General features: G+C 42.1%; 1 protein-coding gene across 11 annotated transcripts in view; it reads right to left on the reverse strand.

The window, feature by feature from the left end:
• The window catches only part of rbms3 (RNA binding motif, single stranded interacting protein), a 305,125-nt gene that overhangs the window by 67,601 nt on the left and 220,742 nt on the right, over positions 1 to 16,782 (reverse strand). For 6 of the 11 annotated variants that reach the window (XM_038725793.1, XM_038725795.1, XM_038725800.1 and 3 more), the window contains 2 exons: positions 7,690 to 7,847; positions 1,483 to 1,562 (listed from right to left, as the gene is read on the reverse strand). In XM_038725793.1, coding sequence (XP_038581721.1) covers positions 1,483 to 1,562; positions 7,690 to 7,847 — 238 coding nt within the window. Of the gene's footprint in view, positions 1 to 1,482; positions 1,563 to 7,689; positions 7,857 to 16,782 lie in introns of all 11 variants that reach the window. The other 5 variants (XM_038725792.1, XM_038725790.1, XM_038725794.1 and 2 more) reach the window with 1 other exon arrangement.

Consider the following 16,782-nt stretch of genomic DNA (forward strand, 5'->3'; position numbering starts at 1 on the left):
CTTAGACAATCTAGACAATCTAGATAAACTGTTGGCTTGTTCACAAAAAAGTTGTAACAAACAGAGGCATTGATTGTCGTATGCATTACCTCAATTTACAAATGGCAACAGCACAAGGAACAATAATAGCTTTTGCAACAGTCAGTTGCGTGCACACACAAACATACATCAATGAAAAGGGGGGATTTCATGGACCCTTTAGGAGGGACCATAGTAGCACCAGACCAGAGCAGACCTTGTAAACTTAACCATTCTTAATTCCCCAGAAGGATTTCCTCGATCAGGGCAGTAAATCTCCATGCTTGGCAAAAGCCTGAACAATCCATTAACAATAATAAAGCCTGAGCGGCCGGGAGATAGACCCTTAAAGGGGAAGGTCAGCCTGATATTACAGCTTTAAAGGTTTCCTATTACGGCTCAACTTCAATATAACCACTCACCTTCCCTTTAATGGCCGCTGGCTATGCAGTGGCTGAGCATATATGGAGATTCTAAATCCAGTTTCTCTGAGATATTACTCGATAGTGGAGAGCGATTTCTGGGTCAGTTTCTGTGCCGCTGGTTGAATGTGTGAGTATTGTTAATAAAATTGCCACAGAGGTGAAGGACATCTCCTCAGTATGGCCCTGTCTGGCCCCCACGTCCTGCTGGGACAGGAGGGAGGCTGCGAGCGCTGCAGCACCTGGCCCCAAGTGCTTAGGCAGCATGTTTTTTCTTCATCCTGGCCTTTCCCTCTGGCTCTGTCTTTCATATCTTTACTCTCATTCCACCTCACTTTCCTTTTTGCAACCACCTTTTGTCACCCCTACTCCTTCTAGACTTGCTCTGTTTCCGACATTTCCAGTGCTTTGTCTCCTTTTGTTTTAAACTTTTGGGACAGAGATGCCACATTGGACAGCGAATAAAAGACACATTTCTGTGCTAACCCAGAATGCGGTACAATGCTGTCTCTACATCTGTCTCCCTTCTGCGACTTCCTTTTTTTCAACCTCTTTTCCCTGCCTGTTTTCTCCTTGGCCAGCTTGTTCCACTGTCTAGGGTGACTGCAGGAAAGAGAGATAGGAAGGAGAGAGGACATGGAAACAGAGAGGAGAGAGGGGAGAGTGCAAGCTCTTAAGTAGATTGCAAAGAACAGCACAGAGGCATGAGTGTGAATATTAAGAGGGTTTTCTCCTGCCCAAGAAGCTCCAGCCTGCAGCAGCAGCACCACCAAGGAGGGAGAGAGATGGTGACAGAAAGAGAGACGGAGAGGAAGAGGCCTAACAGAACCGTCAGCTATTCAGCCATATCCACGACTGCTAGCTTCAGGTGTCAGAAACAACGGTGTACACAATCTATCAAGCTGTCCGGCAGATCTGAGATGAGAAATTACCATAATTGAATTAGAAAGGAAGTTTCTCATTTCAAAGGTGATGATTTTCCAAGAAAGAAAGGAACAGGGTGATGCGAGAGTAATGTAAAGCAAAGGAGGGGGGGACTCACCTGGAATGCCTGGCGGGGTTTTCAGGTATTTTCCATTGAAGTGCTGTATCACTACTTCACATTTCTCTGTGGACTCCATTCTGCAACGAAAAGTGACACATCTATCGTCATTAGAAATCAAAATACTTAACCTCTACATTGCACGGTTAGTAATGACTCTGGTTTCCAGAGTGGAAGAGAGAGACAATACAGGAAGCTGACTGACTTAGCTTCCCCTTCTTCAGCCACTGGATGAAATACACATGGGCCGAGCAGCTGACCAGAGCTCTGATTTCTCATGTCATAAGCACACAGACACTAATACATGTCAAAACACTTACATAAGTATGTTAAACACATAAAAATGCACAAATGTATTGTATGTTGGCACGCACACACATATATTTTATCTTTGCACTGTGTTGTGAGGAAATTACGCTGATTTCAGAGCCCTGAATTTAAAATTCAAGCTGTGAGCCATGTACGCTGTCCCAATCATCACAGGCACACAGGCATAAGAAAAACTGTCACCAGATGTTAACTCCACATCAGTTTCTTTACCTCACCATAGTGTGGTAACCATGACTATAATGAAAACTTACTCCTACAGTAGCTCCTTACCTATAAAGATAGGACCTGTATTAAAACATATACAAATAGTCCGATAATATGTGGCTGAGATGTTTTGTTTCCGGGTGGCACGGTGGTACAGTGGTTATCGCTGTCACCTCACAGCATTGCCCAGGCCTTTCTGTGTGGAGTTTGCCTGTTCTCTCCGGCTTCCTCCCACCGTCCAAAGACATGCGGACTAGGTTAATTGGTGACCCTAAATTGTCCTTAGGTGTAAATTCCAGAATCTATAAATATGCAAATTGTTATCATTTCTAAAAAGTTACTGCTGGACACACGGTGAACACACTGTGAAGTTCATTCTAAGTGTATGTGCACTGGTGCATTTAAGGGTCTACATCACACTTGTATTAGTTGCAAATTGGACCAGGATTGGCTTTTAAACAATTTGTGATGTCATAAATCATGCTTGTAGGCTCATCCCTTAAAAGCAGATTTTCACATCAGGACTTTTAATTACTATATTATCAACTGACAACACAAAAAGTCTACAGTTATCCCATCTGCTCTGTGAGGCTGCATGCAGTGGTGCTTTGAGTTATATGCTAACATGTTAACCTGCTCACAATGACTGTAAGCTAAAGGTTAACATGCAGATGTTAACCAGGCATAATGTGTACCATGTTTACTAAACAAGTACAACAGAGGCTGATGGCAATGTCATTAGTTTGGCAAGTATTTAATCATAAACCAAAGTATTTGACAAATGGACATTTTGACCAGATGACAGTGCTACAGGAATAGTCAGGGGATCACCAAAGTTATTACAATTCATCCTGAGGGGAACATGAATGTGTATACCAAATTTCATGGCACTCCATCCACATTTTGTTGACAAATTTCACTGAAAACTAAGAACGTGAACCTCATGGCAGCGCAAGAGGAAAAGTTAGGGGATCACCAAAGTCATTATAATTCATTCTTTGTGGAAAATTACTTCCTGCATAAAGTTGTGTGCCAACCCATCCAGTAGACGTTGAGATATTTACACTGTATAAGTTAAAACTTTTACATGCTGGTAGGGCTACATTGTGTTTGTTTCCCCAAAATTCAAGCTCTTTTGGTACTAATTGGGCTGTCAAATAATACTAAGCTGGCTGCTAAGAATCTTAATATTAGAATCGTAATATTTGATGCTGATTTTTATCTCCTCCCGCCTTGATTACTGCAGTGCACTTTATTCTGGTGTAAGACAGGGCTCCCTCCACTATCTCCAGCTGGTACAAAACGCTGCTGCTCGACTTGTTACTGGGACAAAGAGGCACATTCATATCACCCCTGTGAAATGATTTTAAAATTTTATTACCCATATTTAAGGACCTTCGTCCTAAACACATCTCTGATTTATTGACCTGGTATGTGCCCTCTCCACCACTGAGATCTCCAGACCGAGCCCTGCTGGTTACTCCCAGGTCTCAGTTGACAGAGGGTGATCAGGCTTTTGCTATTAGAGCCCCCACACTATGGGACTCTCTGCCTACTTAACGTAGAAGTCTCTAGCTTCTTTTAAATCTCTAAAACATTTCTCTTTTTGAAAGCTTTTGGAAATTTTTGATATTGTTTTTACTGTTTTTATTCCTTTTTATTTACTCATTTTAATCTCTTTACTTCCTCTTTAATCATGTTCTTTGGCCTCGTTCTCATTTTATCTGCCTTGTCTGGTTTATTTCTTTTCGTAAAGCACTTTGTTGTTAAGAAAAGTGCTATATAAATAAAGTGTATTATATTATATTATTATTATTATTATTATTATATTACAGGAGTCAGGGTAAAGTCATTAGGATTCATCCTCCAGCCATCATGGATATCTGTACTGAATATTATGGCAATCACATCAAGTATAAATTAATATAATAATAAGGGTAAAGAAAAATTAGGAATGCTGTTTTTTTTACTGTCCATCGCATCATTATTATTATTACTATATCATACTTTTTCCTATATATCAAACATTATCATGTTAGGTTACAGTATCAAAAAACACATAGCCTCACATGAATTTTCACCTAGTTTATATACGGTATGTTACCATGCAGATTCTTTAATATACACTCACAATGGACTCATATTAAAATGCAGGCTTGAGTGACTCCTATGCCTATGGTAATATGCTCTTGGAATGTGCAGAATTCATTGCTTTCCAGATTTTCATGCTTTATTCGCTCTCCCCTCCAAGAATACTTATATCATCCTGTCAACCTCTCACTTCTCTGTCCTCCGTCTCTCATCCTTCTCCTATCTCTACCTTCATCTTTCTTTTTTTTTTAACCATAGCTTCTTTATCGCTCTCCCCGTCCCATCCATCTTACTCCCGGCCCGTCTGCACCTCTTCTTTTTGACGTCTCTCTCATTCCTCCCCGTCTTTCAACCTTGGTTATTTCCTCCATCTTTCAGTGTTACCCTCGCTCTCTCCCGCCCCATCTCTCTCACTTTCCGTGCCCTCCTTTCCTTCCTTCTCTGTCCATCCTTTTGTTTCTCCGCTACACCCTATCCACATCAACAATCTTTCTCCCTTTTCCTCTCCGTACTTCTCTTTTTAGAATATGTAATCTTTTTTCCACACTTCCTGGCATCATCCATCTCTCACTGACCCAGTATCCACCCTTTTCCCCATCTCTCTTTCTTCTTCCGCTTAACCAGCCACTGTGACTTAGCTGATTACTAATCATGACAACTGGTCTTTAAAAACACAAAGCACTGTCATTCAGCTGATTCAAAGAGTATGTATATATGTAATACGTGTTTATGGTTTGAAATTTTTTTATAGTCCTCAAATGTTCTAAAGGTCTAAACACAAACAGCCATAAATGAACTATGTCTAAATACATTGGTCTAAAATTTATAAAATTATGATTGGATCAAAGAATTAGTAAAAGAGAGTAATACAATGAAGCAGTCTACGGCTGCTTCCAGTAACTGAATGCATTCAATACTCAGTGCTAAGGACTCATTTCCCCCAAACACCACCCTGTCCTTCCCTCCCAGGAGAAGAGCTTATTCAAACAGTTCATGCAACATTTTTGCTTCTTTTTTTCCCTCACTTTAAGAGTTTAGTCGTTTTATTCCATGTAGTATATCATAACTTGTTTTGTATGTATAATTCATTTTACTCGTTTGTGAATATGCTTTGGCAATTTCTTTTGATGAAAGCATCATGTCTCTAAAGCTTTATTGAACTGAAATAAATATACAGTGTGTTTATGTTTACATATAATCTGTATGTGTGCACACATTCATAATAATGCTCCTAATCCATGTTCACACACACAACTGCACTAAACATGCCAAAAACCCCTCATAATGCTTTCACTTTAGAAGGCGGTGAGGATCTGCATGAAGCATGGCTAACCTCTTTATCTCTTTTGCTCTCTTTCACTAAAGCCTAACAACCCTGTACAGGGTACACACTCAACTTAGTGCTTCTGAAATAATAGTGTATGTGGCTGTGTACTGCATTATCAAAACAAAAGCTGTTTTGACATTATTTTGTTGCTGTCTGTTTTAACACAAAAATCAGGTTAAATGCATCCCCCTTATGCAGAGTTTCGAGTGATTCTCTGACTGGAAGTGTCGATGCTTAGCTTCCCTCGCTATTCCCTAGCGCTCTTTATCCATCCTCCTCACACCCCCTCTGGCTATTCATTGTTCGCCTCTTCCTCAACGCCGTCTCTAATTCACTCTTTCCAACAGGTAGGTAGGCAGAAAACAGGTGGGGAGACAAGGAGTAAATAAGGCAGACAGGCTGTTAGGCAGTCATAGGGACACAAATCGGTCAGCCAGACTGTGTGTTGGTCAGTCAGGCTTTTGGGATAGCCAGTCAGCCGGAGAGCCAGGCAGGTAGGTAGTGAGGAAGGCTGGCTTTTCTCTGTGTGCTGCTGGTTAATGGCATCAGGTGCTGCTGTCTGCAATGATTAGTGCTGGGGCTGGAGTAATGGGCTCTGATAACAGTAATGGATCGGCCCACAAACACTTAGCTCAGTTTACTCTCTCTAATGCCCCTCATGGCCCAACCCTCAGCAGCTGTCTGTCTGTCTCTCTGTTGACACAGGTAACAGAGCTCTACAATTCATGAAATATATTGATTTTTTTTTTCTCCGTTGTCCGAATCTCTGTACTTATCAATTACCACCATTCTATTTTATTTCTTGATCCATTCACAAACAATAAACTAAACAAAACACTACTCATTCACTTTTCACATTTTCTTCCAGACTGCTGCATTTACTCGTTTCTCTTTCTATTCCTCAATCTTTCTCCATCTCATACTGCCTTCTCCTTCCCATCACCTTCTCTTTCTCTTCATAATAACCTCTATGATTAGTTCTTTTTACCTGGCCGTTGTTTCACACTCCTGTCCCTCTCTCTCCCGCCATCTCACTCTCCCTTTCCATCTTGTCTCTTCCTCCTCCCACCGAGGGCTGCCTGAACAGGTGGCTTGTGGCAGGTTGTTGCTGTGCTCTGCTTGTTGGCCTGCAGGAGGCTGCCTACCTGTCTCTGTGTGTGCGAGTCTGCTTATGAATGTGTGTGTGTGTGTGTGTGTGTGTGTGTGTGTGTGTGTGTGTGTGTGTGGGTATATGTGCTTGCAGAGGGTGTAGACGTGTGTAGAGACCTGTCTGTGCATATGATCATGTTTGTGCATGTACATGTGTGGGTGTGTGTGTATGTGTGTTTGTGCTCGTCTGTCCCACTGTAACCCTCGGTAATAGAGCAGGGAATAGGAGAGGAGTTCAGCCAGAGCAGGTGATTAAGAAAAAATTCTGCAAGATGGCGGTGCTGTGGCCGTCAGTGGCCTCCTCTGGGTAAACAAAGGAGGAAAGTGTGGAGAGGAATGAGAGCCTGGTGGCTGCTGCAGAGGACAAGGACAGAGCGGTTTATGACTTTGGGGGATTAACAAGCTGAAGTGGAAACTTTTATAAGTAGAAAAAGAAATAAACTGTTCAGCGGTTGGCTTGGTGGTGGAAATATAGCAGGCCTGGCCATACTGTAGAGACAAGGGGGTAATTGCTGGTATCCATAAAAGTATGTGAATGTGCAAGCACGTGTGCACATACACACGAGGGCACACACTCTGATGCACAGGCATGAATAAGACTAACTCATCCACTGGCAGATGCATTGCCAAGCAGGCTTGGAAAAGAAACAAATCACCTTTTAAAGCTTCCACTGCCCATTAGCAGGATTCATCTGACAAGTGTCTTTTTAGGGAGAATGTGTGTATGCACATAGTAAGTGGTGTGTTCCTGTATGCCAGTGCATGCATATATACATGGGTCTCTCTGTGTGTCTGCTTGTTCATGTGTGCACTTCAGTCTGTGCATTTATAAGAGTGTCTGCACAACTAACATTGGTGAAATCCATATGCAAAATAATTGTTGTTACTGAATCTGTGAAGTACCAGAAGAGTAGTCAAGCAAAACTTAACAACAAATGTGTACAGTAAGTATGTAATTAAGATTTGACCCAGATGTAGCATGAGGGCACATGTACTATAATGTATTAAAAATCTGTTATTGCTTTCATACAATCAGCAGGATAACCAGTTGAACAGAGTGACTGCCTTTAAACTGATGCCTCCATGTCATTATCATCACTGTGTACCTGGCGAAGCCGACTCCTCTGCTGACCCCATTGGCATCCCTCAGTATCCTTGTGGAGATGACGTGACCTAGGGGCTTCAGCATGTTCTCCAGCTCCTGCTCATCCATAGACACCGGCAGGTTGGAGATGTACAGGTTGGTGGGGTCCTGCTCCTGTTGCTGCAGGGCCAGGAGACAGAAGAGCAGGGAGGGCGGGGACGGATAGAGGAGACAGCAGGAAAGGGATAGGAAAAGATAAGAAATAATGTATCACCAGCAGTCGTAGGAATTGTGAAATATGCATCAGCTCTGAGTCGTGAGCCATCACAGAACACGTCACAATGCTGCCAACAGTGGAACCAAACTCTGGCTGAACTCACATGACGTTTGGCCTCATTGACGATCCCACATTAATATGCTCACATGCAATATGGATACATCAATAGTTTACTGTGCCTCTGGTTCTACGAGTGAAATTGTGAGTGTGTAGGCTACATTATGGATTTGTGCTAGTGGACAGTATTAGGAGTCTGACATCTTGTAACATCTTGCACACTGTAAATATTTACAATAGTTTTTACAATAGCCTTTTGGATATAAGTATTAAATTTAAAGAGAATGAGAGACAGAAAAAGAGAATGAGAAGCTGTGTAGTGTGTATTGTACAACAGGATTTTCTCTGTAGTGCCCAGAGGCTGCTGCTAGCTAGGTGAAGCTGCACAGCTGGTGGTGGGTTGAGCCTGAGGTAGCAGAGGGCCCTGTGAGCTCTACAGTAGAACAGCTGGAAACAGCAGCCGAGCCCCACCAGTCAGTCAGTCAGTAAGTCACAGAGCCAGGCAGCCACCATGCAAGTCAACCAGCTATCCATCCATCTATGCTATAAGTCAGTCTCTAATGTGCAGTGTGTACATTAGAATGTTCTTTTCTTACATATCAAATTATATTCAATCCATCCTCCTACCCAGGTACTATTTAATCAGGCAGCCAGCCAGATTCTGATCTGTTACCAGTTCTCATTCATCACATGTTGTCTTTATCCAACATCCAAATGTTTCATCCAACAGCAGCCAGGACAGGTTAACACTAGCAAGAACAAAAGCAATTTACAAAAAGGCATCTATGCTGTGATCTGTGGCCAGCGTAATGTGATGAGTGAATGAATACTGCATTGATAAGATTTACATCCATTCACAGTTGTATACAACAGTAGAATCTGCATTGGTTTTCCCAGCACCCTCAGAGGATGATGTTAATCTTTAAATCTTTAAGATTTGGTGGCAGTATATTTTCAAGCCAGTCAATTGAATCCACTCAGCTGACATTTGTTAATAGATATTGATCTTGTGGATAATTTTGAACGTATCTTATGAAGCTACCATTGTGAACACTTTAAATGTATGTATTTAATGCGGTGAATCCAAAGTAAATTTCCTTCTCAGCCTAAATAACACCCTCTCTTATCAGAAAACTACATTGTAATCTAGTTCAGATCAATAATGTGAGTAGTGGAGGACCTTTGAAAGGAGCATGCCATGTAGAAAGGCAATAATCTGTGTGATGGTTAGGATTTATGTAACAAATAGGGAAGGGTTATGGGTATATTCTGAATAACTACAGCAATTTATCAAGACATGTTTATGTTTAGATATTAATGTTAAAGTTAGTCCATTAGTTCAGGAGTGGCTAAATTAGATTGCCCAAGTCAAATCTCATAAACCTTGTGAACTGGCATCAAGACAAGTGGCACAAGGACAAGTAGAAGAACTAACTGACTTTCCCCCAAAGACAATTAATACATTATGCACACAGCTACAATTTAGAATAATACAGTTTTCTTTCCTAACTCAAAAAGAGCCATGTAATCTGTAATAGCACTACTTTGAATTCAGTTGATTTGGCTTCAAATAAATGCCTCAAAAAGAAGAGCAATGTGAATCTTTTTTAGTGATCTATTTCAGACACATATATGCAGTACTGTAAACAGCAACTTCAATACAGAAGTCTGTCTTCTTCTCAGTCGGGGAGATACTTCAGTTGCAGCCTGCATGTAAACACTGTCTTTGAGAATCTTTACAGTCTCTCACTCTGTCTTGTTTTGCTTTCTGTTGATGGCAGAGGAAGAGGTTAAGAAGGAGGAAGTCTCCCCCCCCCCCATTAATTAGCTGTCTTATCGGACAGGACGCGTTTGATCTTGATTAAAGCATTTGGGTGAAAGCCGGTGCCCGATGTGAAAGCAGGAAAAGCCCAGCTCTTTCTCCTTTAACCAGCAACTCAATTGCCTAACTTTGGGGACAAGCTAAACTCCTCCTTCTTCTGCAGGTTTGTCACATTTACGGGCTTCAGAGCGAGTGAGAAAGGGCTCACAAGCGTTTGTACAACACAGGATTTGGCAGTGAATGAAGCTTAATTAAATCTGCCAGTAAAAATCTACTGTACACGTGTCACTCTCCTGCTAAGTCCCTTTGGTGTGTGTAGCTGTGCAGCTGTGCTTTCCTTTGAGTTTCGTTGGTTATGTGAGGCGATGTTTTTCAGGATTATGTCAAATAGGCTTCGTATTCCAATGCAGACAGGAGGTCTGGATCAAAGAGTTAACTGACTGACTCACTGGCTAAGCCAATGATACGAGAGTTTGTGTGTGTGTGTGTGTGTGTGTGTGTGTGTGTGTGAGAGAGAGAGAGTGGGGATGGGGCACGCTTTTGAATGAAAGCACTTTCTCCAATAAGCATGTGACGGCACACGCGGTGAAAGAGCCCGACAGAACGTGAAGCAGTAATTTGTGTGCATGGGCTAATAGCAGAGGGCTACGTTTGCTGGGGGATTATCACGGGGAGGCCTCGTCTACGCACCGTCGCCTCGCTAAGTTCCCTCTTTGATGACGTTCCGCACCACAAAGCCTTAAATACCCAGATGAGAAGGTTACGGGGACGAGTGGAAATGGAAGCATTTTGACGGGAGGTGAGATGGGCTGGCCCATTCCACGAGGAGATTTAATTTCCTTTAATGTCAACCTTCACACACACTCTGCTGTCAGGCTATGAATGAAGTGGTAATTGAGGTGTGTGTGTGTGTGTGTGTACCTGTGCATATATCCTATCTCGGAGTAATTATGTTCTCTCAAATATATTTATATACACTGTAATGCTATGCATGTTTCCCAGAAGCGACTGCTTCTTGTGTGTGTGTTGGCAGGTGTGTCTGTCCCCTCGCCACTGACCAGTGTTGTAGAAGGCTAATGGAAAGGCTCCAGGCTGCGCTGGGCCTTTGATGAGCATAATTCCTTCACCTTGCCATGAGCAGGACAGGAGGAATCCAACTGTGTGTGTGACAGGAGTGGGGGTGGGGGGCGGCCAATGTGTCATTTCCTGCTGACGGATGGCCCCCTTGCTAGAGCTGACAGCCCGATAGCTGTTATTTCATTTCGACACACTGCTCTGTTTACCTCACTGTAATTTCTGGGAACATTACCATGCTACAGGGGAGGGTGGGTATTAGTATAAAGAAAAAAAGAAGGCGAGGATCTGAGTTAAGCAAAAAAAAAGAAAGAGAGAGAAAATAGGAGTTATAGATCATGGTGCAAGAGGTGAAAGAGTGATAAGGTAAGAAAGAGAAAGATGGAGAGAAAGACGGAGATGGAGGCAGCTGACATGACAGGTAGGTATCACATTAAAGGAAGCCCTTGTTGCCTTTTGACAACGCTTGAGGGAGAAGACACGTCAGATGTTACAAGTCTTGCGTTCCGCCGATGGGGCTCTCAGGGCTGTATCCATTTAACTGATAAAAGTTAGACAGATAGATATGTGTCTTGACTGGGGGCACTGCATCTAACGCCATGGTGAGACTTGGAGCTGCCCGCACGCTCCTGCCAACACTCCTCCTCCTTTACCCCATTCTCTCTCTATTTCTCCGCTTTTCACATTACTGACATCTTAATGGACTCTCTTTCTCCAACTCTTCTTTTTGTCAACACTTTAATTTCTTACTCACTTCCGCACCCTACCGCTGTCTCTTTTCCACTCCTCCTACTACTTCTCTTATGTTTTTCATCAATCCATCCCTGCTTGTCCTTACCACCAACTATGGTCATCTCCCATCCCTTCCACCCTTTAGCCTTGTTTCTTTCTCCTCTCTTCCTCTTCTCTATCCATTCAGCTTACTCAAGAGATTAGAGTTATAGGTGTAATTGGCTCTACAGGGCTTCTCAGCTGCTCCTCTAAGCATCAGTACACACTCGACGAGGGTGTGTGCATGTGTATGAGTGTATAAGCCAATCCTTGGTTTGACACCACAGTATTTACTTCCCTCAGGTATGCCACTCTTGCTTGTTGTGTGACTAACCAGCAGCTTGAAGGAGCACAATTAAAGCAAAAGACAATGGGGTTCCGTGTTGTCTGTTTGGAGAAAACTGCAAGGAAGCAGTAGTTGCTGTGTTGCTGCTGCTGTGAGGGTGTCTTGCTGACAAGTTTGCAGATGCCAGAGGGAGCGTTCCTGTGCTCCTTGTATATAGGTTGAGGAGCTGCACTCAGATCTTGCTGTGGGAGCCTGAGTCTGCAAAATGCATTCAAAAGACAAGCAGGCCAACCAAGTGGAGGGAAAGAGTAGGAGGAAGTGGGATCGGGGAGTTGGAGAGGGGAGAAGCATATGAGCGCATCAACTCACTTCAAAAGCTTGAGTTTAATTTGTGAGGAGCCAGAAAATGTGGAGACACAAAGGTAGCACTACAAAGGAGCCATCATTCTGTCAGCCGGCTAGTCAGCTGGTCAGACAACAGCAGGCAAAGTCAGGCGGGCAGCTTACTGCCCTTTGATGAGCGCTTCCCAACATTTTCTGTTGCCACTGATGAGCGGATGGCAGCATCACTCTGCTTTTCCCTTTGTAGAGGCTGTTGTCAAACACTTCTTCAACACTCTGCTATTCTGTCTGTTATCAAGCCGCTCTGTGACACTTGACTTCAAACCCCACCCGCATCCAAGACTTAACATTACAGTGTGTCCACATCACAACCTGTCTCTGTCCACTGCAGCCGTAAACAGGAGATACGCACAACGCAGCTGTTAGCAGAGCAAAGCTGCAGGAGACTTGAAAAAGTCAGGTTCAAAATATTTTTTCTACAGTGGCTACATGTGTTCAGCAAAGTCAGATTCTACAGACAGATGGGGGCAACTTATTAGCTTGACCTCTCTTTCCTGTTCTTAATCCAACATATGCACAAATGTCTCCGACCTAAACACTCTCAGTCACAGAACAGCATGTTACGGAGCCAAAGAAAGAAGGCGAGAGCGCAAGCTGGTAATGTGTAAGGCCCTTCTCCTGCTCACCGGGGGACTGACAAAATCCACATTCCTGATTCAAACCTTCTGTTGGAAACAAAGGGCTGTGAGGCGGAGGATCTGTGCCATCATCCAGGGCAGCCATTTTCAATCCAATTACCATATTACATCTGAACAAACAGCCTAAAACACCTGTCACTTAAACATGCCTTTAATAGAGTTGTTGGGTAAATGGGTGTTGGCAGGGGTTTCAGATAAAGAATGCAAATGTACCATACAGTGAAGAGCTTAAGGAACTGAATTAAGCCACATTTTTCTATATTATTATTATTAGTTATAGACATTACCTTTCTACTAATTCAAAATTTGAATAACGTTTTGTGGGTGGCATTGCTATAATCACCTTGGCATATACACACGTACGTTTGAGAGTGATTAGAGAAAGCTACAGTTATGTGTCTATTAAAATGTGTCTAATTTGTTGTATGTTACATCACACCTTATGTTTTTTGTGTGGTTTATTTTTTATTGTGTTTTGAGGCATGTAAATGTGAGCAGTAGCATGATGTGAATTATTTGTCTATACCAGTGGTCACTAATAGGCGGACCGCGGTCCGGATCCGGACCCAGCCGCTGTCCTCTCCGGACCACCGACCTACAGCCGATTTATTATTGAGACATACTACCCGACATACTCGTGACAGAGCGTTTATATTTTAACCCACACAGCTTTTCTAGCATTTACTGTAATGGTTTAACGGTCCAGGAAACTCACAGACCAATCGCATGTGCTTCAATGTCTCATGTGACGCTGCTCAGCCAATCAAATCTGTGCATTCCGATGCTTGCAAGTCGAGTCCACGAGAGATTCACCAGAGACGTTTTGGAAACACACACACTGAGGAGATGAAAGGGAAAAGCGATTTCATCAAGAATGTACAGATTTTTACATGTATATTCCTCCCACGGGCAGTTCAAAACCAGAATCTCTCATAGATCTCCCATCCTAGCTGGCAGGACAAACTAGAGATAACGTTTCTCACTGAACAAGAGAAAGTAGAAAAGTGGTAGCTCTGTAAGAGGGAATGAAAGAGAAGAGGAGGCATTACAGCTGTTCATTTGTTATGATGTGTTGAGTGTTTATTATAAAATTGGTTAAGACTACACTTCATCACTTCAAGCTACACTTTTTATTTCATTTTTTCTAAAAGATTAGGCACTTTATTTTAGTTTACTTAAATTTAGAATTTATTATTAGAGTAGTTATTTATTATCCCTCTAGTTTGATGTGAAAACTGACATATGTTGATACAACTATACGTTACGGTACTGAATGTTAACGTAAGTTAGTCGTTTTGATGTTCCGGACCTTTGCTTTGGGATATTTTCTGTAACTGACCTCTTTGAATTCTAATTGAATACCCCTGGTCTATACTATAGCAGAAGAAGCAGAAAAGTGCACAGAAAGTGTCTTCAAATACTTTGCCCCCACCCCCATTCCCCGTCTTTGTCACATCTCTTATTTGAAATGCCAGGTGTTCTACCTCTTCCTATCTAGCCAATTTTCACATTTCTGGCATTGCCATTCAGTTTTTCTAATAACAGGTGAGTGGAAACTAGGGATGTGTTTTGGGATATTTTTCTTTCCCAAAGAAACACCAGTCCTTCCTTTTGCCCAAATTTAAAATCTGTATACTTCACTGCATGAAACTCACTTGAATCATTTTGATGCAAGTTAACATGGGGCCAGGTATGCTGTGGCACTAAACACAGAGTTGGCGGCCTGCTGGCTGAAAGAACATAGTGGTGATTGTGGAAACACTGGATTTTATAATCAAATTGACACAGAAACTGTATTAAATGTACCTCATTGTATAGTTCTTGTATAGAGTGTCTGTTGTACACATGCCCTTGGCCAAAAGAATCTGTATGTGCCAAAAATGATTACCTCTCCTGTATATTGACATATTATTGACACAGTCTGCTGTCCTGATCTGTCATCATGTAGTAGCTGCAACAATATTATCCATTCACCAACAGATGGTTGGGTATGCTTATTAATCAACCTCTTGATATAATTTTCACACCTAAAAAGTAATTTAAAGTTTGTCACAGGGCACAACGTGTTTTAAAGTAAGATACAAAAGATAAAAAGAGCCGAATATATGGCTTATGAGCAAAACGATTAGAGGCTCACCTTGCTCATGCAGTGTTCCATTTAGTTGAAATACAATGTTACCTGATTAAATAAAAATCGCACAAATTACCATACGTTGCTGCAGAGCACAGCTTAATACATCACATTATGCAGCTACAGAATTTTTCCCATGAGTGCAATCCAAGCCAATGACAACTAAGTGTGTCCTATCAGCCCAGAGGCACTAAGGTGTTTAGTTTGGTTTTAAGATCTACACTCATTCTCTCACGTAATTACACACACCACTCCTGCACAGCACTGCATCTCAGAAACTCACAGCCATGCATACACATATATGTGACAGTACACACAAACACGCTCACATTGTCAATCTTTGTCCCATTAATGCTTATAGAAAATGGCTTTCTAGCTACTCTGTATTATGCTGAGATGATAGATGCTGTGTAAGGAACAAAAGTGGGTGATACATTATTGAGCCTTTGAGTATGCTAACACAGCGGTGGGGCTTTGTTTTACTAACTCTCTCAGCTTGGCCTATTCTCTGCTGGCGTAACTGGTAAAATATTCATCCAGCATAAGGCACAGCGAGTGCTATGGCACAAAACAGGCTTTGGGAATGTTCTTCCATGTGCCATTCAACTGTGCTGTTGCACGTAAATTTAAGCAAAGGTACAGGGAGAATTACAGAGAACACTTGATATGAATTTTGATTATGGTGTAACATCTGAAATATATTTTCTGTTACAAACTGAGCGGCAGTCAAAAACCTTCACACATTGAATAAGTGTAATTCTGATGTTATTCTATTTTTTTTTCTGTCAACAAATCCCACGAAAACATCAAAACCAATAACGTGTTAGTTTCTCTCTCAATACTTCCCTGCCCTGTCTTCGGCACTCAGCCCCAAGCCTATTCAAACCATCCATCCATCCCGTACAGGGTCGCGGGGGACTGGAGCCAATCCAAGCTGACATCGGGCGAAAGGCAGGGTACACCCTGGACAGGTCGCCAGTCCATCGCAGGGCTTCAAAAATTTCATAAATATATAATAATGTATCAAAATGTAAAGTCAAAAAGGTCAAGGAATTTGCTCAAACAGGAGGGCACTGTGATTTTTAGCACATGTTACTTATAGGAGCAAGTAGTGCCTTGTTTGAGGATTAATACACATTTGGTGCTGTGGTGAGTTTTTACAGCACCAGAATGGTAAATGTGATTGACTCAAAATGAACTGAAGTGCCCATGTTCATCATAATGAGGGATAATGTCACCGTTGTGCTCATTGATGTGTTTTTTTTGTAACAACAATAGAGGTGTTTAGCAGAGTAAAAAGCTACATTAGACTTTGGCTACACACTCAACATGATCGTTAGTTTTAGTATTTGTGAGGGATTTGTTGATAAGAAAAATATATATTTTTGCTAGCCTTGTACTCATCCATTTACAAACATCCAAGAAGTATCATCTACCATATCAAGTGTAAATTCCCCTCTTTTACAGATGTGTGATGGAGGGATCACACCTTCACTTTGCAAAACAGACATAACACCACTAAATTATGTCTGCCATCAATGTCATGGCTCATACATTTTGATGCCGGGTTAATGTGAATTTAAATGGGTCGATATGCGCTTCGCCCGCTTAATCACGACCCCCTGATTTGATTTTGTATCTCCCTCGGTGAGCTAAT

This window comes from Micropterus salmoides, unplaced genomic scaffold, assembly GCF_014851395.1.
Source record: "Micropterus salmoides isolate LMB-PRFRI ecotype aquatic unplaced genomic scaffold, ASM1485139v1 Ms_hic_scaffold_17, whole genome shotgun sequence".
Taxonomy (NCBI): domain Eukaryota; kingdom Metazoa; phylum Chordata; class Actinopteri; order Centrarchiformes; family Centrarchidae; genus Micropterus; species Micropterus salmoides.